The sequence below is a fragment of the Aptenodytes forsteri genome, unplaced genomic scaffold (genome assembly GCF_000699145.1).
Source record: "Aptenodytes forsteri isolate BGI_AS27 unplaced genomic scaffold, ASM69914v1 Scaffold33, whole genome shotgun sequence".
NCBI lineage: Eukaryota > Metazoa > Chordata > Aves > Sphenisciformes > Spheniscidae > Aptenodytes > Aptenodytes forsteri.
In genome coordinates, this window is record NW_008795037.1 from 62,876 (window position 1) to 82,153 (window position 19,278).

General features: G+C 45.4%; 1 protein-coding gene across 2 annotated transcripts in view; it reads left to right on the forward strand.

The window, feature by feature from the left end:
• LOC109279391 overlaps window positions 1-19,197 on the forward strand; it is a 42,877-nt gene extending 23,680 nt beyond the window's left edge. The window contains exons 5-9 of one of the 2 annotated variants that reach the window (XM_019471393.1): window positions 8,411-8,478; window positions 11,951-12,118; window positions 13,582-13,644; window positions 15,987-16,120; window positions 18,093-19,197. In XM_019471393.1, coding sequence (XP_019326938.1) covers window positions 8,411-8,478; window positions 11,951-12,118; window positions 13,582-13,644; window positions 15,987-16,120; window positions 18,093-18,247 — 588 coding nt within the window. In that variant the 3' untranslated portion in view covers window positions 18,248-19,197. Of the gene's footprint in view, window positions 1-8,410; window positions 8,479-11,950; window positions 12,119-13,505; window positions 13,645-15,986; window positions 16,121-16,415; window positions 16,736-18,092 lie in introns of those variants that run through there. The other variant, XR_002086145.1, reaches the window with a different exon arrangement.
• Window positions 19,198-19,278: the final 81 nt, after the last annotated feature.

The window sequence follows — 19,278 nt, forward strand, 5'->3', positions numbered from 1 at the left end:
GGGGGGGCGGGCGCGGGGCGGGGGGGGGGGGGACCCAGCCCTCTCCCTCTGGCCTCGCCTGACGTCTGCACAGCAAAGTCATAAGGGACGGAGGGGAAGGGGCGTCAAAACCTTTTCAGCAAACGGGAGCCAAAAAAAGGGGGGGAAATTGTTGGATTTTGCTTGCTAAGAAGCTTTTGTAGAGAGTTTGTACTACTCAGCATATCGAAAGAAACACCACCTTGTTACCATCTCCCCCGCTGCTAGTTAGGGTAGTAAATCCCAGCCTGAACCCCAGGTTTCAGAGGCTGCAGTGCTAGAGGTAACCAAGACCCCTCTGTGTCCCGGGAAGAGGAGCCTCCCTGCATATACCAGCGTTCCTGGGTTATTGCCTAACATGGCTGGCACTGGGGTCTGCACACTCGAGGGTCCCAAAGAGCTCAGCGTCGCTCATAAATCACAAACCGTGCTAGGCTCTGCTTTAGAGGAAAGCCATCGCTAAGGTCAAAATCCAAAGAAAAGAATGTAGAACAGGAAAGTGACGTTGCTTATCGCAACCATGAGGTTCTACAAAGGGGGAAGCTGTGGCCAGGGTAGATTGTTAGATTAGCCACTCAGATTAAGCCAGACAGGGACCATTTAATAGCTTTAACTTCTGTTAGGTGTCTGAACAGTCACGTTACTATTATTACGCAAGTCACAGGTTTATTTCAGGAGAGATCAGAATGCAGAACTAACATTTCTAGCCAGAGTTAAAGAAACAGTCTTACAAAATGAAATCTGGCTATTATTTATCTCTGTTTTATACTAAGAAATCCTCTGACTTGGGAGAGTAAGTTGAGCACCAGGTATTTCAGTTACTATCATGGGGCAATTTCTTTTAAAAAAAAGTCTTGTCAATCATACCTTCTGTAACGCAGGCCACCTCATTTTCTCTAGTCATCCACCACTTCAGTATGATCATGTACACTTGGCGTAGGTAAGTCAGTTGTTCGAGTATTGATTTGTTAGTGTCCTTCCCATAGTAACAGCATTGCTTTAGAGTCTGGACACTCGTTGTGACGGGCAGCCTGGACACATCAACCCTCACCGCTTCTCCTTCATCCTGCAATTGCTCCCACCAGGAATGCTGGGACATCCATTTCCACTTTCCATCCTGCAGCCCCCTCCCCTTCCACCTTTTGTTGCCTCGTTTGTTCTGAAGATCTCCCCTGCCCAGGATTTACAAATGCAGTGCTGGAGCCAGCTGCTGCCCGAGCTCCCCGGGCCGTGGGCAGGCGCAGGCCCTCTCTGCCCCCCACCAAGGTTCTTCCCATCCCACTTCTCTTGGTAGGAGAGAGAGTTTCTTTCCTAGTCCCGGCCTGTCCTTCAAGGCCTCTCCAGCCATTGCAGGTACCTGGCTCTTGCACGCTCCCGTTCAGCTGTTCCCAGTAGCTAACAGTGTGTCAAATGCTATTGTACTGTGTCTGTGCAGGCAAACAGAGATCTTTGTTTAAAATCTGTCCCCATGTTTCTAGAAATCAAGGTCAAAAATCAGGAAGATGCTGCTCGCTGTGGGGTTTACCACCTCTGATATGTCGCAGCCTGTTCTCCTGGGATAGGACAGCGTCTTGCTCGCTGTACAACACGGAGGTACTTTGAAACCAGAGTAGCCCATTCATTTTCCTTGCCAGCCTAGTCCCAACTCATGCTGCCCTCTGCTCAGACATGATAGTTCTCCAAATACAGAAGAGGTTTATAGTCTTGTCACGGGGGGTGGGGGGTGGGTGGGGGTGGGTATTGGCTTAGCAGATAATTAAGCACTGCTTGGTAAAGGATACTTAGGAGCAAGTTACTGAGACAGGGTATAGGAAACACAATGATTCTGTTGAGTGCTGCTGTGGAGCACAAAGGCACTAAAGTGGTCCCTAACAGGGAATGAAATTGCAGATCTCTGTATGTCTGTAAAGAAAAAAGGGCTGGTCTCTGCAGAGTATTAAGCGTGAGTGCCAGATTGTATCACAGACCTCCTGGCAGTTAAGTACATTGCCACAGCAAGCAGATCTCTTGGTTTTACAAAGCATGGACTCCTTGAGTTGTCATTGCTACTAAGAAAAGATCAATTTTCATGAATGGAGTACCAGGATAAGCGCTATAGGTCTTTAGGGCCATATGAGTGCTCCTTCACTGGATTTATGCTGCAATTCCTAGGGCACTTCAGGGATTAATAGTCAAATCAGTGTTGGCGGTGCTGGTGTTGTAAATCCAATGATCCAGGCTAAACTGGTGCCTGGGGAAGCCAGTCTCTTCCAACAGCTCTACATCTTCATTTCCCAATTTATCTTCAGATATAATGTCTGAGAGAGCGAGATCAGCGTGTTAGTATGTGTCCCAGCAAGAAGGCTCTGCGTCCGGAGCCAAGACTCTCATCAAATAAACATGAAAAAGAATAGGCAAAGAACCTGAGAAACCAGAGAATATGTGAAGGCAGTTTGTAGATAAGAAAGGGAAGGCTCAGAGAAATGAGGAAAGGTGGGTAAAATATGAATAGAAAATGAAGTGGAAATATGCAAACAAAGTAATTATAATGCATGTTTCCAAATGTGCAGCATCACCTGCTCCACCTGTCTTAGTGCCTTAGACTTTTGAAGCTTTTTACTTCAAGTAAATCACCTCGGAATAGGTTTATAGTGATAGAAATCCCCAATATATGTTATTAATACCAAGTTATAGGTGCCAACATTGGCATTTCTTATTCTATTAAATCTATGTATGGCTTTATTTATTGCTCTATAATAATAATAATAATAATAATAATAAACCCTATGCAAAAAACCAACATTGAGGCAATCTAACCGCGTGCACTAGGGGGCCATATTGCTGTACCTGTAGGTACTGTTGAATTACAGTGATGGGGAAAAAACCGTGTGCAGGCCAGGCTAAGTAACAGCAGCGTCCTGGGGAAAGTTGAGTGAATGTGCGAGCGATTATAGAAAAGCTTTATACTGACAGTCACAGAAAGCTAAAACTTGAGATGCAGAGTGACCAAAGACAGTAATTAAAGATATTTGTGTGACACAAGAATAGAAGATCAGCGTTATTTTAAAAAAGAGTAATTATGAACTGGAGAGATGAGCAGAAGTACGTAACGTTAACTGATGTGTGTAAAAAGTGACTGGGCTATAATCGCTGTTATACTTTTGCTGATTGTCACTGATACAAGAAATAAATACCATAATTCTCTAGAGGGACTGTCTCAGCAAGCATTTGAGATCTCAAGATCAATATAGTTTATTCCTCTTGGCCAAATTGTATTAGTAGCTCCCTAGGGACGTCTGTACTGGTGAAAATAATTTCCATTTAAAACCCTCTGATCTGATTTCCTCTATCTAAATATCAAGCTGCTCATGCAATTTCCACCCCCTTTCCCACAGCTGTGCTGAAGCAGCATGCAGCCAGCCCATGCGCGTCCCGCGGCTGTCCCGCCACCTCCTGCCTGCGTCTCGCCGCCCCTCTGCAGCTGCCTTTTCCTCCTCCTGCCGACATCTCCTTTTGGCCCGGTGGGGAGTGCAGGGCCGCTCCCTGCCAGCACTTTTACCCTTGGCTGACCGTCCGCTGCATACCCGGCATCCTCCTAGCTCTGGCCGTGCAGTGTCAGGGCGGTGCTGCTGTGCCATGTGCGGTACGTGTCCAGGTATTTGGTACTCATGGTTCCCTGGAAAAACTGGTCTAGGAAAGGGTCGTGTCTGGGGGGCGGCGGTGGGGCAAGAAGGGTGAGAACTGCCGTTCAGCCAGGTGGATAGACAGGGTAGTTGATATTAGTAGTCTGAATTTTCATTTCATGTCAGTGTAGGTTTGCTAGAGGAAAGTTTGTGAGTAAGAAGTTTTGTGTGTGGAAGCCCAAACTCTTTTATTACGGGCTTGGCTGACCAATTTTAGACAGCTGTAGCTGGTTAATGAGTGTCATCTTTTGATGTACCCTGTATCCCACAAATGTTTCTTTTCCATATATTTTTCCGTAAGTTTTTCTGCTTTATCCGCTCATCTTTAACTCATGGATTAGGATGAGATGTGCTCCCCACCCCCCGGCTGATAAACTATTCTTTCCAGCTGAAGGTTCATTATTTCTTTACGGTCCTGGCTCCTTGTCATCTGAAATTGCAGATACCACTTCAAGGTGAATAAAAAAGACTGGCTTTTCCGCGTGTGAAGAAAACAAGAAAGCGCTTGGAAACATAATCCAAATATATCTTAGTGGCACAGAAATCAGAAGGCAAATAATAATCCTAAAATGTTTTCAGAAAATGTCAATGATTTAAAAGCCAGGTTTTAAAATGAGAACAAAGAAACAAGCAGGCTTTTTTGGAAGGCTGGTTGCAGGAGCCCAGGCCATGTCACTAGAGGGCAGCCCGAGACCGGGCTCTTCTGCATCACAGTAAAATTATCTGTGGAAAGAGGATTTTGAAGGCGTTCAATTTCACCACATGTTAAGGAGGCCACTTTCTTAAACACCAATATATTCTTATATCAAAATAAGAAGCTATAGCCTTCTTAAAATAGAAAAAATATGAGCGACCCTAGAATACCTGGAGGTAACTACTGCGCGCTAGAACTACCCAGCCTTGCCTCGCAGAGCAACGCTAAAAAAACAACACTTGCTCCCCAAAACAGTAACGAGGAGTCAGTAAGCTGAGGCTTTGGCAGCTGACGTTTGGTTTCCCTGCGTGCTGAGATCACGTATGATCCAAACACACACCAGGATAACAGACACCACTGCTGCTCCTGAACAGCTTGTACGTACTAATTTATACCCGCCTTCTGCATTCACGTATGATTCCATGACTGTCTTACAGTCACTACTTTTGCTGTTCTGTGAGTCTCGTTTAGATCTCGTTGAATGATTTATTTTAAACCATAATTAACATTGGGTCATATGTGATAGGGATGTATGATGCAACATGAGTATTAAAAAGGATAAATTATAAAATAATAATAGTCATCGGAGTTACGGCCGATTGAACAATTTAACGTATTTCATTTAGTTTTGGTTAAACTACATTAAATTAACATAATTCATTAACATTTAAAAAGAATACAAATAAAAAGGTTTTGGGCTCAAAAATCAATTGTGTTGGCTTTTCATCAAAAAATGTTTAGACTTCTTCCTACAAAGGGGTTATCAAATTCTGCGAGCCTGTGTGACATGGTTTGGTTGTCTTGACTTGGCACTTTACCCATGGTAAGTAAGTTTTGGTCAAAAGTATGTTACCGCGTGCTGCCTGTTACTGTTTGTGATAGAGCGCCATGGAAGGATGGTACCACGAAGCGCTGCGCGCTGCGGTGCTGTGGCTGCTGCGGTATTTGTGCATCCCTGTCAGCCAGGGTGCTTCCTCTGGTCACCTCCAAACCTCCTGGCACTGCCAGACCACCCACACGCTCAAGGACCACACGCAGCGAGCTCCTGAACAAGAGTTCTACATATGCTGTGCGTAACTAACTCCGCCTCGGGGCTCTGGAGTGGGACAAAGCACTTTTTACTGGGACGAAGGCGACAGGAAGGAAGAGGCACTTTTCGCACAAGGCTTATGTTAAAATAATTTATGTTTCACCGAAGCATCTTTTGCTGCGTTTCCCAGAAAGTGCTTAAGCGCTAACTGCTTGGGTCAGCGTCTGGGGAGAGGGCACCCTCCCGCTCAGGGGGCTCTCGCTGGGACCACGGGGCTGCTCCTGCTGCCCCGACCCACGAAGGAGCAGGAGGCCCCAGCCGTGCAGGGGAGTGTCTGCAGCGCAGCCGCCTCCTGCACAGCTCACAGTCAGCAGGTGCTTCACGCCAAACAGCCAGCATGCCTGGAGTTAGGAACTGGGATGAAATCCCAAGAAAGTTGAAAAGGTTCATTAATTAAACAGATACAAATTTGTCATTTTTCGTCAGTAATGAGGCATCTTTCTCAAAGGCATTGCTATCAGCAAGGCCCCCTTCCTGCCAGACTCTTTCGAAGTAACACAATTAGACTGCCGGGAGCGAACCATTCTTTTTAATAAAATGAGTCAGCTTGCGCTCGCCTTGTCCAGGAGATGTATTGCTGCATTGCGCACGCATGAAGGCCCCACCTGCCGAGGCACCAGCTAGCTTCAGGTCCCACTGGTTTGAACGTGTCTGTCACAACACGCCAGCTCAGGCGAGTCCTGCCCATGGGACGTGCATCTCCACGAATTCAGGTGGTGCGACCCAGAGAACAACAAGTGGGAACTATTTGTCTGTTGAAACTTCAGCCTGTTGAAGCAGCTCGTCTGCTGAACGAGCCCCGTGATGTCCCTTTTGCCACAGTCAACACCTGAACTAGCAGTGTCCTGAGCTGCTGCCTGGGGCAATAAGAGAGAACAGCTGCTTTACCCAGCTGTAATGGAGTGGTGCGTAGTCACACAGGTTACGTATAACCTGTAACACTGGCTGTGACTGTGCTGGCAATGCATGTAGGCAGCTTTTATCTTCTTTTAATGTTCCGTGTATCTACATTAGCTTTTTATCAACCAGTTATAGAGGCACTGGTGACAATATAAAGTGTTGCCCAAAGCATCAGGAGGAATTCGGGCAGATCCCTCTCACTGGACTGCAATGGAGGGCACTGAGCCACGCGCTCAGGAGTCTCTCGGCATTTCCACTTGAAGTTTTCATACATGGGAGGATGAAAAGTAGTCACAGCACCTGAGGGTTTTGGCTCCCACTGCAGGCAAGGTCTTTGTGAGCGGTGGTCAGGGTCAGCTGCTTGCACAGAGCTAGCAGTGAGGCGCTCAGCTCCTTGTCCGTAATCTGATTTCTTCTGAACTGCAGGTGTGTGGTGGGGCAGTGAGGGGGTTAATGCTGCTGGATTGCTTTGATAACTGGGGGGGGGAAGCCCATCCAAAGCCAACCAAAAAAACCTTCTGTTTGAGGTCAGTGCTCTAGTAAGCGCCTTTTAAAGAAACAATAACCTGGTGCAATAGAAAATATTCCGTCCATCTCTTCAGTAGAAATCTGATAAACCACGGAGAGAGGCAGGTGTCCAAGGAGATAAAAGTAATAAATACAGCTGCAGTTCTGGAGTGAGGTAGCCTGTCAGGCTGGTAATTAAATGAAAGCCCCTCTCAGGAAACGCTGGAAGCTAATAGATATACATGGAGATGCCAATTCATTTGCCTCAGCAATATATGTTAATTTTAGCATGAGATTAATGTATACGTTTTGCAGTGGGACAAAATGGTGGGGGTGGGAGGGAGAGAGCTTTCATCCTGCCAGTGACGATTTCAGGTGGTAGAGATTATTAAGCACCTTATACTTCTTAAAAACAGAACAGTGAGTGAGAATGGGAGAGAGAAAATGTTTAATTTAAGCAGATCCTCTAAACAGAATTAACTAATCACAGACTTACAACTGACCCGAACCACATTTGCAGACGGCTGCCGGGGGAACCTTTGCTTTGCCACAGCCCAGTAAATACAGAGCCCTAGTTAGCAAATAGCTTGAGCTTGAGTCACTCTGTGTTGGTGTGGTTTGAAACGATTTCCGAGAGTTACGTGAGTGTGACATCAGGAGTGCTGCAGTGGTGGATCACACCTACAGGAAGAACAGTGGTTATTCGAGACTACGGTAAGCTCAAAGATGCTTTGGTCGGTGCACAGAGGGGGTGCAGGAAAGGACTGAGTTGTATGTAAAAGTGCACTGGTAATCACTGCCAGAACTGCACGTGCTGTCTGGGCTCGGGGCAACGAGTAAGTCTCTGCTCGGGACCGCGTCAGCTTTAGCGATGTGGCACTGACCACTGACAGAGCTGCCCAGCTCCTTCTGGTTTGTGGATGTCCTGTTCTGGAAGAAAACTAATTCTGACATCGAAGCGGGGCAGATGTTCACCCGATGCGGAAGGCAGTGAGGGGACGGTGACCCCGCTGTGCGCAGAGGCGGGGTGTGTTTTGTGCTACGGTCCCTCTCTGAGGTAATTTTTGACCCTTGTGTCCAGTTTCAATCATATTTGTCGCAGCCATCAAGCTCTCACATAACATCCCTATAGCTCTCATGCACACATTAGAGGCTAGATACGCCGTTAACGTTGCACACTCTTCCCTGTGGTGAATCCGGAGTTGCCGGGGCTTGCTGGTGGTGTGTGCCACTGCACAGGCCCTGCACCACCGCCAGCACGAGGTTCTGCTGGGTGCACAGTGGTTGCAGAAATGAGGCCCTGATTTACACAAGTGTGGCATTAAGGGCATGACTACAGGTGTTTCAGCTCTGAAACACACACTATAGCACAGCAGGCTTCTTTCTAAAAAAATCCTCTAATCTGTAAAATAATCAGCATTGAGGCAGCAGAAGGCAAAGCAGATTTTCCTTTATTTTCTTCTGCCTTAGAGGAGGAATACTCGCTTGCCCTTCAGTGTGATTACAGCCCATTTACCAACACTTCTTTTTGAATTTCAGACCTACATTTTGGAACAGTCACAAGCAAGAAGTGTTTCTTTTCAGAGCCTGGAGCAGTCAGTGCAAGGGTAAAGTTTATTTAACAAAAAGAATAGTTCCAGCTGAATTCACAGTGTGAAATTACAGGTCCATTTAAAGCAAAATAGAAATGGTGGCTGGTTAGGGTCAGGGAGGGAAGATAATGACATCTGCTGCAAAGTGCATCCAACAACCATCTTCTAATTTTTAACAGGCCATTTTTCTTTTCTTTGTATAATTATGCAAAAGAATAGAACTAAAAATAAATGTACTAGATGCTGAAAGCAAGCTCGAGGCTTGCTCAGGGATTGCAGGTGGAGACATTTTAAATGGTGTCTCAAACGCTGACTGATTTCAGAGCTACGGGCTCTGTCCTTGCTGTCACGGCCCAGGATGGAGGTCTGTGACCTTCCTGCCCGCACATGTGTCCCCAGGGGATGTCCTCCCTGCGCAGCTGGCCAGGGCAGGACCCCGCAGGGGTGCGATCCCCACGAGGGCTGGCCCTGGCTGCACACTCGTTGCTTTGCAGCCATTGCCCCGATCCCACACAAGTCACCTCAATCCCTTTTGTTCCAGACTGCAGCTGTCAAAATGCACATTCTTCATGGGAACAAGGGTTGCCACCAGCTTTTCATAATAGTACTTTAAATGTAGTTTGCTCTTGCCACTCTTGCTAAAGAGACTGGCTTCTACGTCTCCTCCCAGGCACTGCTGCAGTGTCCTCCTGCCCCTGCTCCGAGGGCTCCCCATTAGTGTTACTGTAACACCAGGCGGCGAGCTAGAAACCGACCTGGGAATATTTTGTAAGTCCTACCTGTATCAGCCCTGTGTGTTTGCCTGTAAGAGCTGTGGGAGACGTGGAGGAGTCAGGAGAGCCCGTATCACTACGGGAGGGGCTCCTGTGCCAGGGAGATTGTCTTAATGAAGCCCTCCCTATCGCCTGAGGAGTCACCTATGGCCCTCTGAGATTACCAAAGGGCCTTCCAGAGATTTTAAGAGACTTTGGGGCACGCCTTAGTGTACCTCTGTCTTGACACTACTGAATCCTACTGAGCCCTTCCATAACCCTGGCATTTAAACAGAGATCGTGTTTAGAGTTGTCCTCTTCTTACGAGTTAAAACAACCAAAAAAGATGGAAATAATAATTTCCCACATTGTCTTGCATGTAAAAATACCAAGCTCCACAGTTGCCCCCATTTTCGCTGCCCACACAGACACGTGGGGTCAATTCTGGGGGTAGAAAACAGGGATGTTCAAGTTGCCAGTGAAGATGTATTACCTGCAGATTGCAGTTCAAATTCTGCTCTGGCCTGGTAACACCAAGAAATTTTCCTACTTTGAACAGAGGCGATGAGTGAACAAACCAGCTGGAGCCCCTGTTCTCCCCGAGCGTCAGAGGAGGCGTTTCCACAGGCTGGCTTTGAGCACACCTTCAGACACCACATGGCACTCACTGCAGGTCCACCCCGAGGTCCTGGTGCTGCCAAGAGCTGTGAGTTTAAAACTAGCTGAGCCTCCCAGGCGGCAGCAAGATTTACTAAACCATTAAGATATTGGGTCAGCCTTGTAAATTATTTTAATTATTTCACTAAACAGGTTGTGGAAATAGATCAATAGAAAATATGGCATTTAGGCTTACAATGCTGTGCATTCATTATGGGAAAGAAATTATATTAACTGATTTAGGAGCTAATAATAACTGGAAATAACAATTTAATGGAAGCCTTCCAATCCTGCACTTTGAAAGCAGGATACAGCTATACACAGTCCACCCATTTTAATCTCAGTCAAGAATACGTAGCAATTTTTTGACTCTCAGAGAAATGTCAGTCAAGTACAAGTAACGTGCAGACTTTCAGCATCCCATAAATTACATTATAATAAAACAAAACCAAAGAAACTGTCAACAACCATTTTTACGTACTGGCAGGGTCACATGAACCAGGCCCATGAAAAATAAGAAAATACATTGCAATGTAACAAAGTGGAGGTGTCGCACAGCAGGGGTTATTTTCTGTTTGCAATTGCTGTTTCCATGAGACCGTGGTTTGCGCTGCTGGGCTTGAAGGGCACTTACTTCTCTCTAAAATGTTGGGGTTTTGTCTCAAACATCTGAATACTAAATATATGCTATATAAATGAAATATATATCTAAAAAGAGAGGGAGGAGAACAAACCAGAAAACCCTAATCTCTCCTGTGCAGCAAAAGCCAGGTGTCACCATTCAGTAGTTGGGGTCAGCATTGCTCTATTACAATTATTTTACTGTAGCTAAACTAAATTTGGTTCGCTGTGTCCTGGTTTTCTTAATGCACGCACAATAGTCACCTGTGCTGTTAAAATACTTTCTCCCGAAATAAGCTGTACATTGTGACTATTTAATGCCTTATTGGCCATCGAGTAACTACGCTGAACCAAGCAGGCACGACTGTGGGCAGAATTTAAGCTGCAATCAGATAGCGCGCCTATGTCGCCTGCTCGTTTGAAAGCCTGCAGCCTACTGATAGGCAGTTGTCGCATCAGCTATCTCCACTCTGGTTTGCAGGCAGAGTTAAGCTTTTCCTTAAGCCCTCAGGCTAGATAGCATTTGAATTATGCACTTCATCGCACCCCAATTAGCTAGGGATGCATGACGAAAATCATTATCAGTGAGTTTATTTGGGAAAACACCTTATTTTGCTACTTGGTCCAGTGTATGAAGAAAAAACCACACACCCTTTTCCTCCAATGAGAAAAGCTTGTTTTAGAGCCGAGTGGAACTTTGAGCCGTGGCAAATCGTGCTGCTCCTGCTTATTCACCTGTCTCCTTGAGCTCCATCCGGCTGTTTTGGGAACGTTAAGTGTTGCTCAAATAAAAATAAATGGCTTCAGCATGACCACAGAACTGACTGACCATGTTCCCTGTGCAGACTGCGCAGCGTGGCTGTCTCCTATTCCCCGAGACAGCAGGCGAGTTTTACAGTGTCCTCAGGTAAATGGCCCCTGTGGCTTCCCACACCGCCTCCCCTCCTCCCTCACCATTTTGCAATCACACTCCCAGCTATAAACAACAAACTGGACGGATGTTTTGCCCAAGCCCTGTAAATGCCAGCAGCAACACATGAGCACTCAATGAGGGGAAACGCACTGCATGAACACATGGCGTTTTCATGGCACTGAACATGAGCAGGTGCTGCTCTGCTCCAAAAACCTGCAGTGGCAAGGTTTGAATTACCCTGGGTAATGAGCCTAAACTTGGTTGACTTTTCCATGCGCATTTACGACCAGGTTGACAAATACTTTCTGAACCCTGCAAAGCTCCACGCATTTGCTTTTGAGATGGTTTGCTTTAGTGAAATGCTTTAGTCTAGCATAAAAGTAGCGTAAGACCTCTCTGGTCTCAAAATAATTAACTCTTGCATTAATAAAGAGATTTTATGTTCTTGAAAAATATTGCAAAAAGTTCAACTTCTCGCATGTGACACTGTGGCAAGCTGGATTTAGTTCCACTTACTCGGTCTTGATATTAAATCGTGTTACAGTTCAGGTTTTGACAGGTGCCTGCTGTGTGTCGCTAACTACTATTTGCTTGGGTTTGAGCTCCCCCAGTTCTGGCGGCAGCGAGGCGAGCCTTTCTTCTGTCTCTCCCTACATGCTGAAAAACTGCAAGGTGGCCACATCAGCAAACCCGCAACAGGATCAATGCACCGGTATGTACTCAGTTTTGGTTCTCCTGTCTTGTCAAACCCGGCTTACTTCTCTGGAGACTGAAATGCCAGTGGTATGAATTATTAAAAGATTTCACTATATAAGGAGTCTGGCTGCTGACTTCAGTGGGACTCAGCTAGCTCAGATACAAAGTCATTAGCTCAACCAGCGACTTAACCATAAACTGAGGTTCATTTTAACCAGGATTGCAATTAGCACCTTGCTGTGCATTTAACTAACTTGAGACCTTCATACCACTATACTATAAAAGTTGAAATTATATCCAAGCACTCTACAAACGGATTACACTATTATCATTATTTGTGGCACTGAATGACTGTATTTTTACTGTCTTGCAGTGAATTAGCATAAATGAATCACAAACATGAGTGTGTTTGGTAAAGATCATAAAGTAGCTGATGCTTCCTTAATCAAATTGTACATTTTCATCGTCTCATTTGATTTTGTTGCCTTTAGCTTCTCTTGTGCAGTTTCTCGAGTGCTGCATTCCCCTCAGGGTAACAGGTATCACTGACAGACATGGTTCGGTCTAGGTCATCACTCAGTACAGTAATTCCTTGGCCTGACTCAGATTTAGATGTGCACACCATGTCCTTGTCCAAAGATTTATCAATGTTCCCGAGCAAGCACAGCTCCCAAGCTCACGCACTGCTTGGCTTAGTCGCAGCAAGGCACACTGACTAGGTCCTTCCAGCTTTCCAGAGCTCAGAGCAATGTATGTTCAGTATAACAATGATGTGGGGTGTTTTAACAACACCCTAGTTCCTGTCGGAGACACAGGATTAGTTTAACTAGGTAAACCAGGCTTTTAAATCCTGAGGCACTTGAGGGTCCCTTCAGGAACCAACGGGTGGCCTTCCCTTGTGCTCCCGCTGTCCTTGCTGGCTTCAAGCTGGGGGAGAGGTGGTGGCTGTCCTGCCGGAGCAGAGCACACAGGCTGAGCCGTGCACTGGGATGCTGGGCAAGAGGTTTCCTGAGCTGCACTGGCCACGGCTCTGGGAGCCTGGCAATATAGCCCCTGCCGTCCTGCTTTCAGTGCTTTTGAGGGGATCCCAGAAAGCAGAGAAGGAAAAATAAAGAGTCCTCACCATGTTGGTGATGCTCCAGAGGCCCCAGAGGACTGATTCTCTGAGCGTTATGTCTCGGAGCACAGACTATCTCCTGGCCCAGGGCTGCCCGATGCCATGAGAGGGCACACGTCCCAAGGGGTAATTTAGTTACCAGACCCTTCGCTAACATTTGGCCAAGCTGCTCCTATCTAGGCCACAGCAACCCACCACGTTGCTCTTCTTGAGAGGGAAGGATGAGGCAAACCAAGGGGGGGTGTCAAAGTCCTGACACTGACCTTCCTCATACCCATCCTAACAGCGCAGAAGCTCTCCCTGTGGGACTGATGACACACTTTTAAAACTGCAAAGACAGTTGATTAATGACATACTGACAGGTATCAGTCACTTGGATCAACTCTGACAACTCTGGAAGCACTGAAATACAACTGTCCAGAACAGTAAGTAAATAAATTACAGCATATACATTAAAAAGATGTTCTGCCATGGGAATTTAGAGCTAGATCTCATGTTTACCATAGACTATGAATACAGAAGCACTCTGTTAAAAAAAATGAAATTAAAAACTATTATAAAAAACACAGCACTTGAAAATCAGAAGTATCCCTCTAATTTTTGCCACAACAGCTGACTTCAGCTGACAGCCTAAATATCAACACCTGCCTAGAAATGAAATGAAACACCCCGAAACCCAAAATGAGTCATGATACTCACTGGATTGTCAGAGCAACTTACAAGCCTGGAAAATATTTAGTAATGAAGAATTCCTGTTCTAGTTTGTTAAAAAACCGATGACTTCAGATTTTCAAGGAAAATGACAAGAAAATCCAAAAATAAGAGCCCATTTTATGTGGTCATCTCTTTTTTTACCCTGCATAACGCTCCCAAAGTCTTACCTGTGGCTTCCTATTTCAAGGGTATTAACACAGAGATGAATTAAAGTTTTTGACAGATCTGGTCACGGAATAGAAAAAAAATAGCTTGACATTCCCTTTCCCATCTTCCCCAGAGTAAATTCCAAAAATGTCCTATTGGAAAATTATAATCCTCAATTGAACTGTAAGCATTTTTGAGTTATTTATCAAGACCTTGGTCATTTAATTTGTATTAAACTACAGATGATTTTCCGTATGACATTTAAGAAACATTTTAACAACAACAGGAAACCAAATCTATTGACAACAAATAGGGAAATCCATTAACTAATTCTACAGCACAGCCCTCTTCGATTCGACTCTTAATGTAGCTGTGATTTGCTTGGAATGTCCGTAATTGCTATAATTAAAAGGCTGGCAGTCACCAGAGGAAAAACAGGAGCTATCAATCCATTCATTGACATTAGCACGGATCCTTAAAAAAACCCATCTTGTTCAGTGCTGTATTTTGGATTGTCATTGATGCAGATCTGCACCATGTATTTTCCCCGGCTTGCTCCATTTATAATAATATCCGTCTTTTACTCAGCAGAGACTGCTGGGTTTTAGAAACATGGTCTAAAAACAGCAACAGAACCCCCCCTCCCTTCCTCTTCCCCATCCCCTGTCAAACCACATGGCCATGCCCAGGGAACCGGCGCTGCTGCTGCTTTGGGGCAGGACAGGGTGATGCAGAAATCCCTCATGGCTGCCCTCCTGCCTTGCTGGGATTCTTCCAGCCTTCATCTCGTTTCCTTTGTTTTAGGGCCAGTTAATTTTCCTATGGAATAACTGTAACTGCTCCTGTGTGAACAAAACCCAAACCTGTCCCACACATGCACAGAGTCCTGGGCTCTGCATCAGGGCATCTCGCCAGAGAGCAAAGCCCTCAACCGCCCGGCAGCCCGGTGATGCAGATCCCTCATGGCTGCCCTCCTGCCTTGCTGGGATTCTTCCAGCCTTCATCTCGTTTCCTTTGTTTTAGGGCCAGTTAATTTTCCTATGGAATAACTGTAACTGCTCCTGTGTGAACAAAACCCAAACCTGTCCCACACATGCACAGAGTCCTGGGCTCTGCATCAGGGCATCTCGCCAGAGAGCAAAGCCCTCAACCGCCCGGCAGCCCCCTGCATCGCAGCTCAGTGATCTGCAGTACTACAAGGCTGCTGGGGGACAAAACAACACAAGAGCACAAAAACAGTGAAGAAGAAAAAAATCCCGCATATTTTCTATGCTGGAAGCAAATGTTTTACCATCTAAACACTCTATTAATCAGCAATAATTTATGTGTGTTGGTATTTTAGCACTCTCCCATGGCTTGTAGCACTGGTTTTCCCTTACCTGGTGGCAGAGAGCCCCTGGGGTGACACAGGTGGTGTCCCCACGGGCCAGCAGCTCACCAGGCTGCAGGGGCCGAGCTCCCTTGGCAGGGCTGGGAGAGCTCTCCCTGCTCCCAGCAACACCAGGCAGCACACTCGCTCGCTACAAATTAATATTCTCAAAACAACCCCCTCCAATCAGTCTTTGCTAAAAGCATTAATTACGACTTTAACATTTTTGATCCCATCAATTTTCTGTTCTCTTCTTATTAAATAGATGTACTAGGGGAGTTTGAATAATAACTGCCCGAAGTTTGGGGATAATGAATAAATGAACTTTGCCAGCCTCTGGCTAAGCATGAAATTTCCTGTGTAGTAACAAATGCAACAGAGGCAGCTCATACATTAACCAACCTAATTTTGACACACAAGTTTGGGAGCACGTTATTTACTTACTTACTAATTCTAAGTGAGACGAGGCTCCAAAATGTTTTATGCAGGAAATGAAAAATGACATGTTCAGACAGTCTTCTGCATTCTCCATCATAGCGTGAAGCTGCTCGCTCGCCTGTCTTCCCTTCGGTGGGTCTCTGGCCCCCTTGCCACGCGCAGCGATGGTTTCAGGACTGCATGCTTTATTTTCCTCAGGAGTTTTGCCAGAAAAGGAGCATACGAGGAACTAGGTAATTTTGCTTTTTACTTGCTAGGTCTTGGCACTTTGAAGGTCACCTGTGTGCTATAAAACTACTTTTGTTCCATGTATTTTTACATGTGCATGGCTCTGGCATCAGATCTCTTACACTGTTGTAAGTCAATTCATTTTTGTAGAAATCCATTAACTCGCAGTGAATTTACAGCAGTATAACTGTGAGCAAACTATGGCTGATGGCACAGACTGGAAATATTACAAGGAAAAGTGCAAAGTTCTATTGATTTTCTCTCAGGAAAAATGTGTGTTTCCTTATGATTATATTATAGATGACTCAGCTCTGGCCCCTAACAGCCATCGCTCATGCTTCCCAGCTTGGCTGCTTGCTGGCTTTACAAGGAGGAGCCGCTGACTGTGCTGTCCCCCAGTGCAGGGACCAGGGCCTGTCTCCCCAGGTGCCCGGGGACACACAAACCCCACCACCGGCGCTGGAGGACTTTCTGCCCAGCTCTGCATGGCACTGCAGGAGACAGGCCGCCCTTCCACAGCTCTGCAGTCCAAGCACTTACTCCTAATCGATCCTGACAGCAGACACCACGAGGAATGCTGAGATTTATGAAAGAGGAAGATTTGCCACTAGCCTCTGTCCATTAAGGGTACAGCAAAACCTCACTTTGCCCTTTGTAAGTGCAATCAGCAGAAGTGAGGCAGTTGCCCTTTTCAGAAGAAAGAGCACCCTCAAAGGACAGATGTTTTAGCAAAGGTCCTTAACACACTCACAAGCAGTAAGGCTCCAAATTCTTTACATTTTTCCATCAAAATGTTTCTCATTCCTTTAAGTGCTTTTTAAAGACTAAATACTGTACCAAAAGCTGCAGCCTCCTCTTCAGCCAGTTATTTCCCCTGCACTATGCAAATACTGGCCCAAACATAGGCTGTGTATTTTGCAAAAAAGCTTACCCGAATGTGGAAACCAAGGCCCCAAACCGTGGAGGACTCATTCTGCACATTTTTTGAAGGCAGAAGTATAGCGAAGGTAAAGGTAGAGACAGGTTATCTTGGCAATCTGCTCCCTTGTTGAAGTTATCCTGTGTGCTGGGAATGAGTTATCTGTGCACGTGTGCAGGTCTTCACTGGAAAGAAAAGATGCCTATTGCTCTTGTTAGAAGAGATTTCTCATCAAATCCTCAGGTTATTGTTTAGTAGTTCTGAGGTTTTATAGTGAATTGGAACATAAGAATTGTTATTCCTACTGCAGCACACTTAATTCTGATCTCAGAAAGGATAAAAAAAGTTATTTTTAGTTGCAGATTTAATATTTTTTCACCTTTAATGTGATTAAAGTCTAAAAGACCTTGATAATTCTACTCCTGCCACTGCACACGAAACTTCCAGTTGCTGCCACATCCCTGTGCAGGTAACAGGCTACAATACAAAGGGAAGGACAAATGCAAGATGGTGTATTTCCTCCCATGTTTTCTGTAAACCACACCGTATGCAATTCAAGACATAATGTACTCCGTAAGTGATGAAACAAAAGTATCAGAGCAAAGCAGATGATCTATTTACTAAGAGACCATGCTGAGGTACGGCTGAAGTTGAAATAGAAGCATAACTACTCCTAGATAGACATGGTTCACTGCTTCAAGCGTCAGCTATTTATTTAGATAAATTTAGGCAGATTTTCTTCTTCCTCTTGTGGAAAAATTTGTTTTGGTTCTCTCCCTTAGAAGGAAGATGAGTCACTGAGAAATATTTACTGCCCTTGAGAAAAAGCAGCAATGATGATGAGCTTGCCAGAGGACCCACAATTCAAACCCAGGCAGGTTTCACTTTCATGACCAGCCACTACTTGAAGGATTAGAGCTCTCGTGACATTACAGACTCCACACATACCTCTGCATTGAATAACTGTCCTTGAACAAGTTCCCAGACATGAATGCCGGTATTAATTTAGGCATGGTCTGACATGCAAATCTTTTTTTCCACCTGTCTTTTCCTTGCAGGTTATAAAAGACTCGCCCTCCTGTGTGCATATGGAAGCCAGGGACTGTGCTCTTCAGCGTCTCACGCTCTGATGCACTTCAAGGCTTCCAACAACCACCTTCCCCAAGTCCTTCCGAAGAGCACTTCTGCTTTTTGTGGGATGATTATGGACTGATTATTCCCCAATCCACAGGATACTACAGCTGGCATTAAGGGGATGAACATTCTTACAAAGATTTTATCACCTTTAGATCCCCCAGTACAAGAGGGCTTTTATTACCACAACGTAGTAGCATGTATGAAACACAGATGTGTTTTGGTCTCACACCTAGTGAGATGTGAGTGGCACAAATCTCTCACTATTACTGGCAGTCCTAGAAAAAGCAAATTCTGACCATCTGAGAAATTGAAAATCCCTTCCTACCCTCCTTCTAGAAGAGGACTCAGGTACGAGGTGAGGCAACGGCACGTCCTGCTTTTGCTCCGCAGCTTCCGCCGACAGAGTCCTGCTGGCGCTGTAGCTGTCACTTTACCACTTCCACAATTAAGGTCCTTTCTAAAATGCTACGCAAATGAAAGGATAAGAATCACAGTCAGACATAGGAAATTTCAAAGTACTTCACTAAATTTAGCTAAAGAAGGTCGTGTTTCTTTACCAAGTCATCCTATTATCTCACTTAAAAACCAAGCATTTTGGAACAGAAAAGTAACTGCTGTATTTACTGTAAAAAAGCCTTTTGTTTCATTAGAGGAAAGCTCACTTGGTGAGACAAGTGACACAATTATATAATTTTAAAAACCTGAATATATTTTAAACAAATATTGGAACCAGGTCTGGGGAACACAACACTCCAGGTTGATTCATGTTTATTTTCCACTGGTTAATTCATCTTTTTTCAAAGAGGCCTGGAGAAAACCAAAGCAACTTACCTTGAATGTTCCACACTCTCACACTGTCCATCTGACCAGATCTTGCTTTAACTGCCCAGAGATAACTGCTGTCACCACAGGAAAATGCAGCTGTAGCTAGTGACTAGCTGTCAGCACATTGCGCGGTGGGGTTTGGCAATACGTGGGGGTGTGTCGTAAGTAACAGATTTCAATTTTATTTTGTTTGTGATGCACCTTTCCTCAATTCTCTGTGCTGTGACAAGGTAGGGAACAGACATAGCCATGAAGCCTTCTCAGGGAGCTTCAGGACACAGG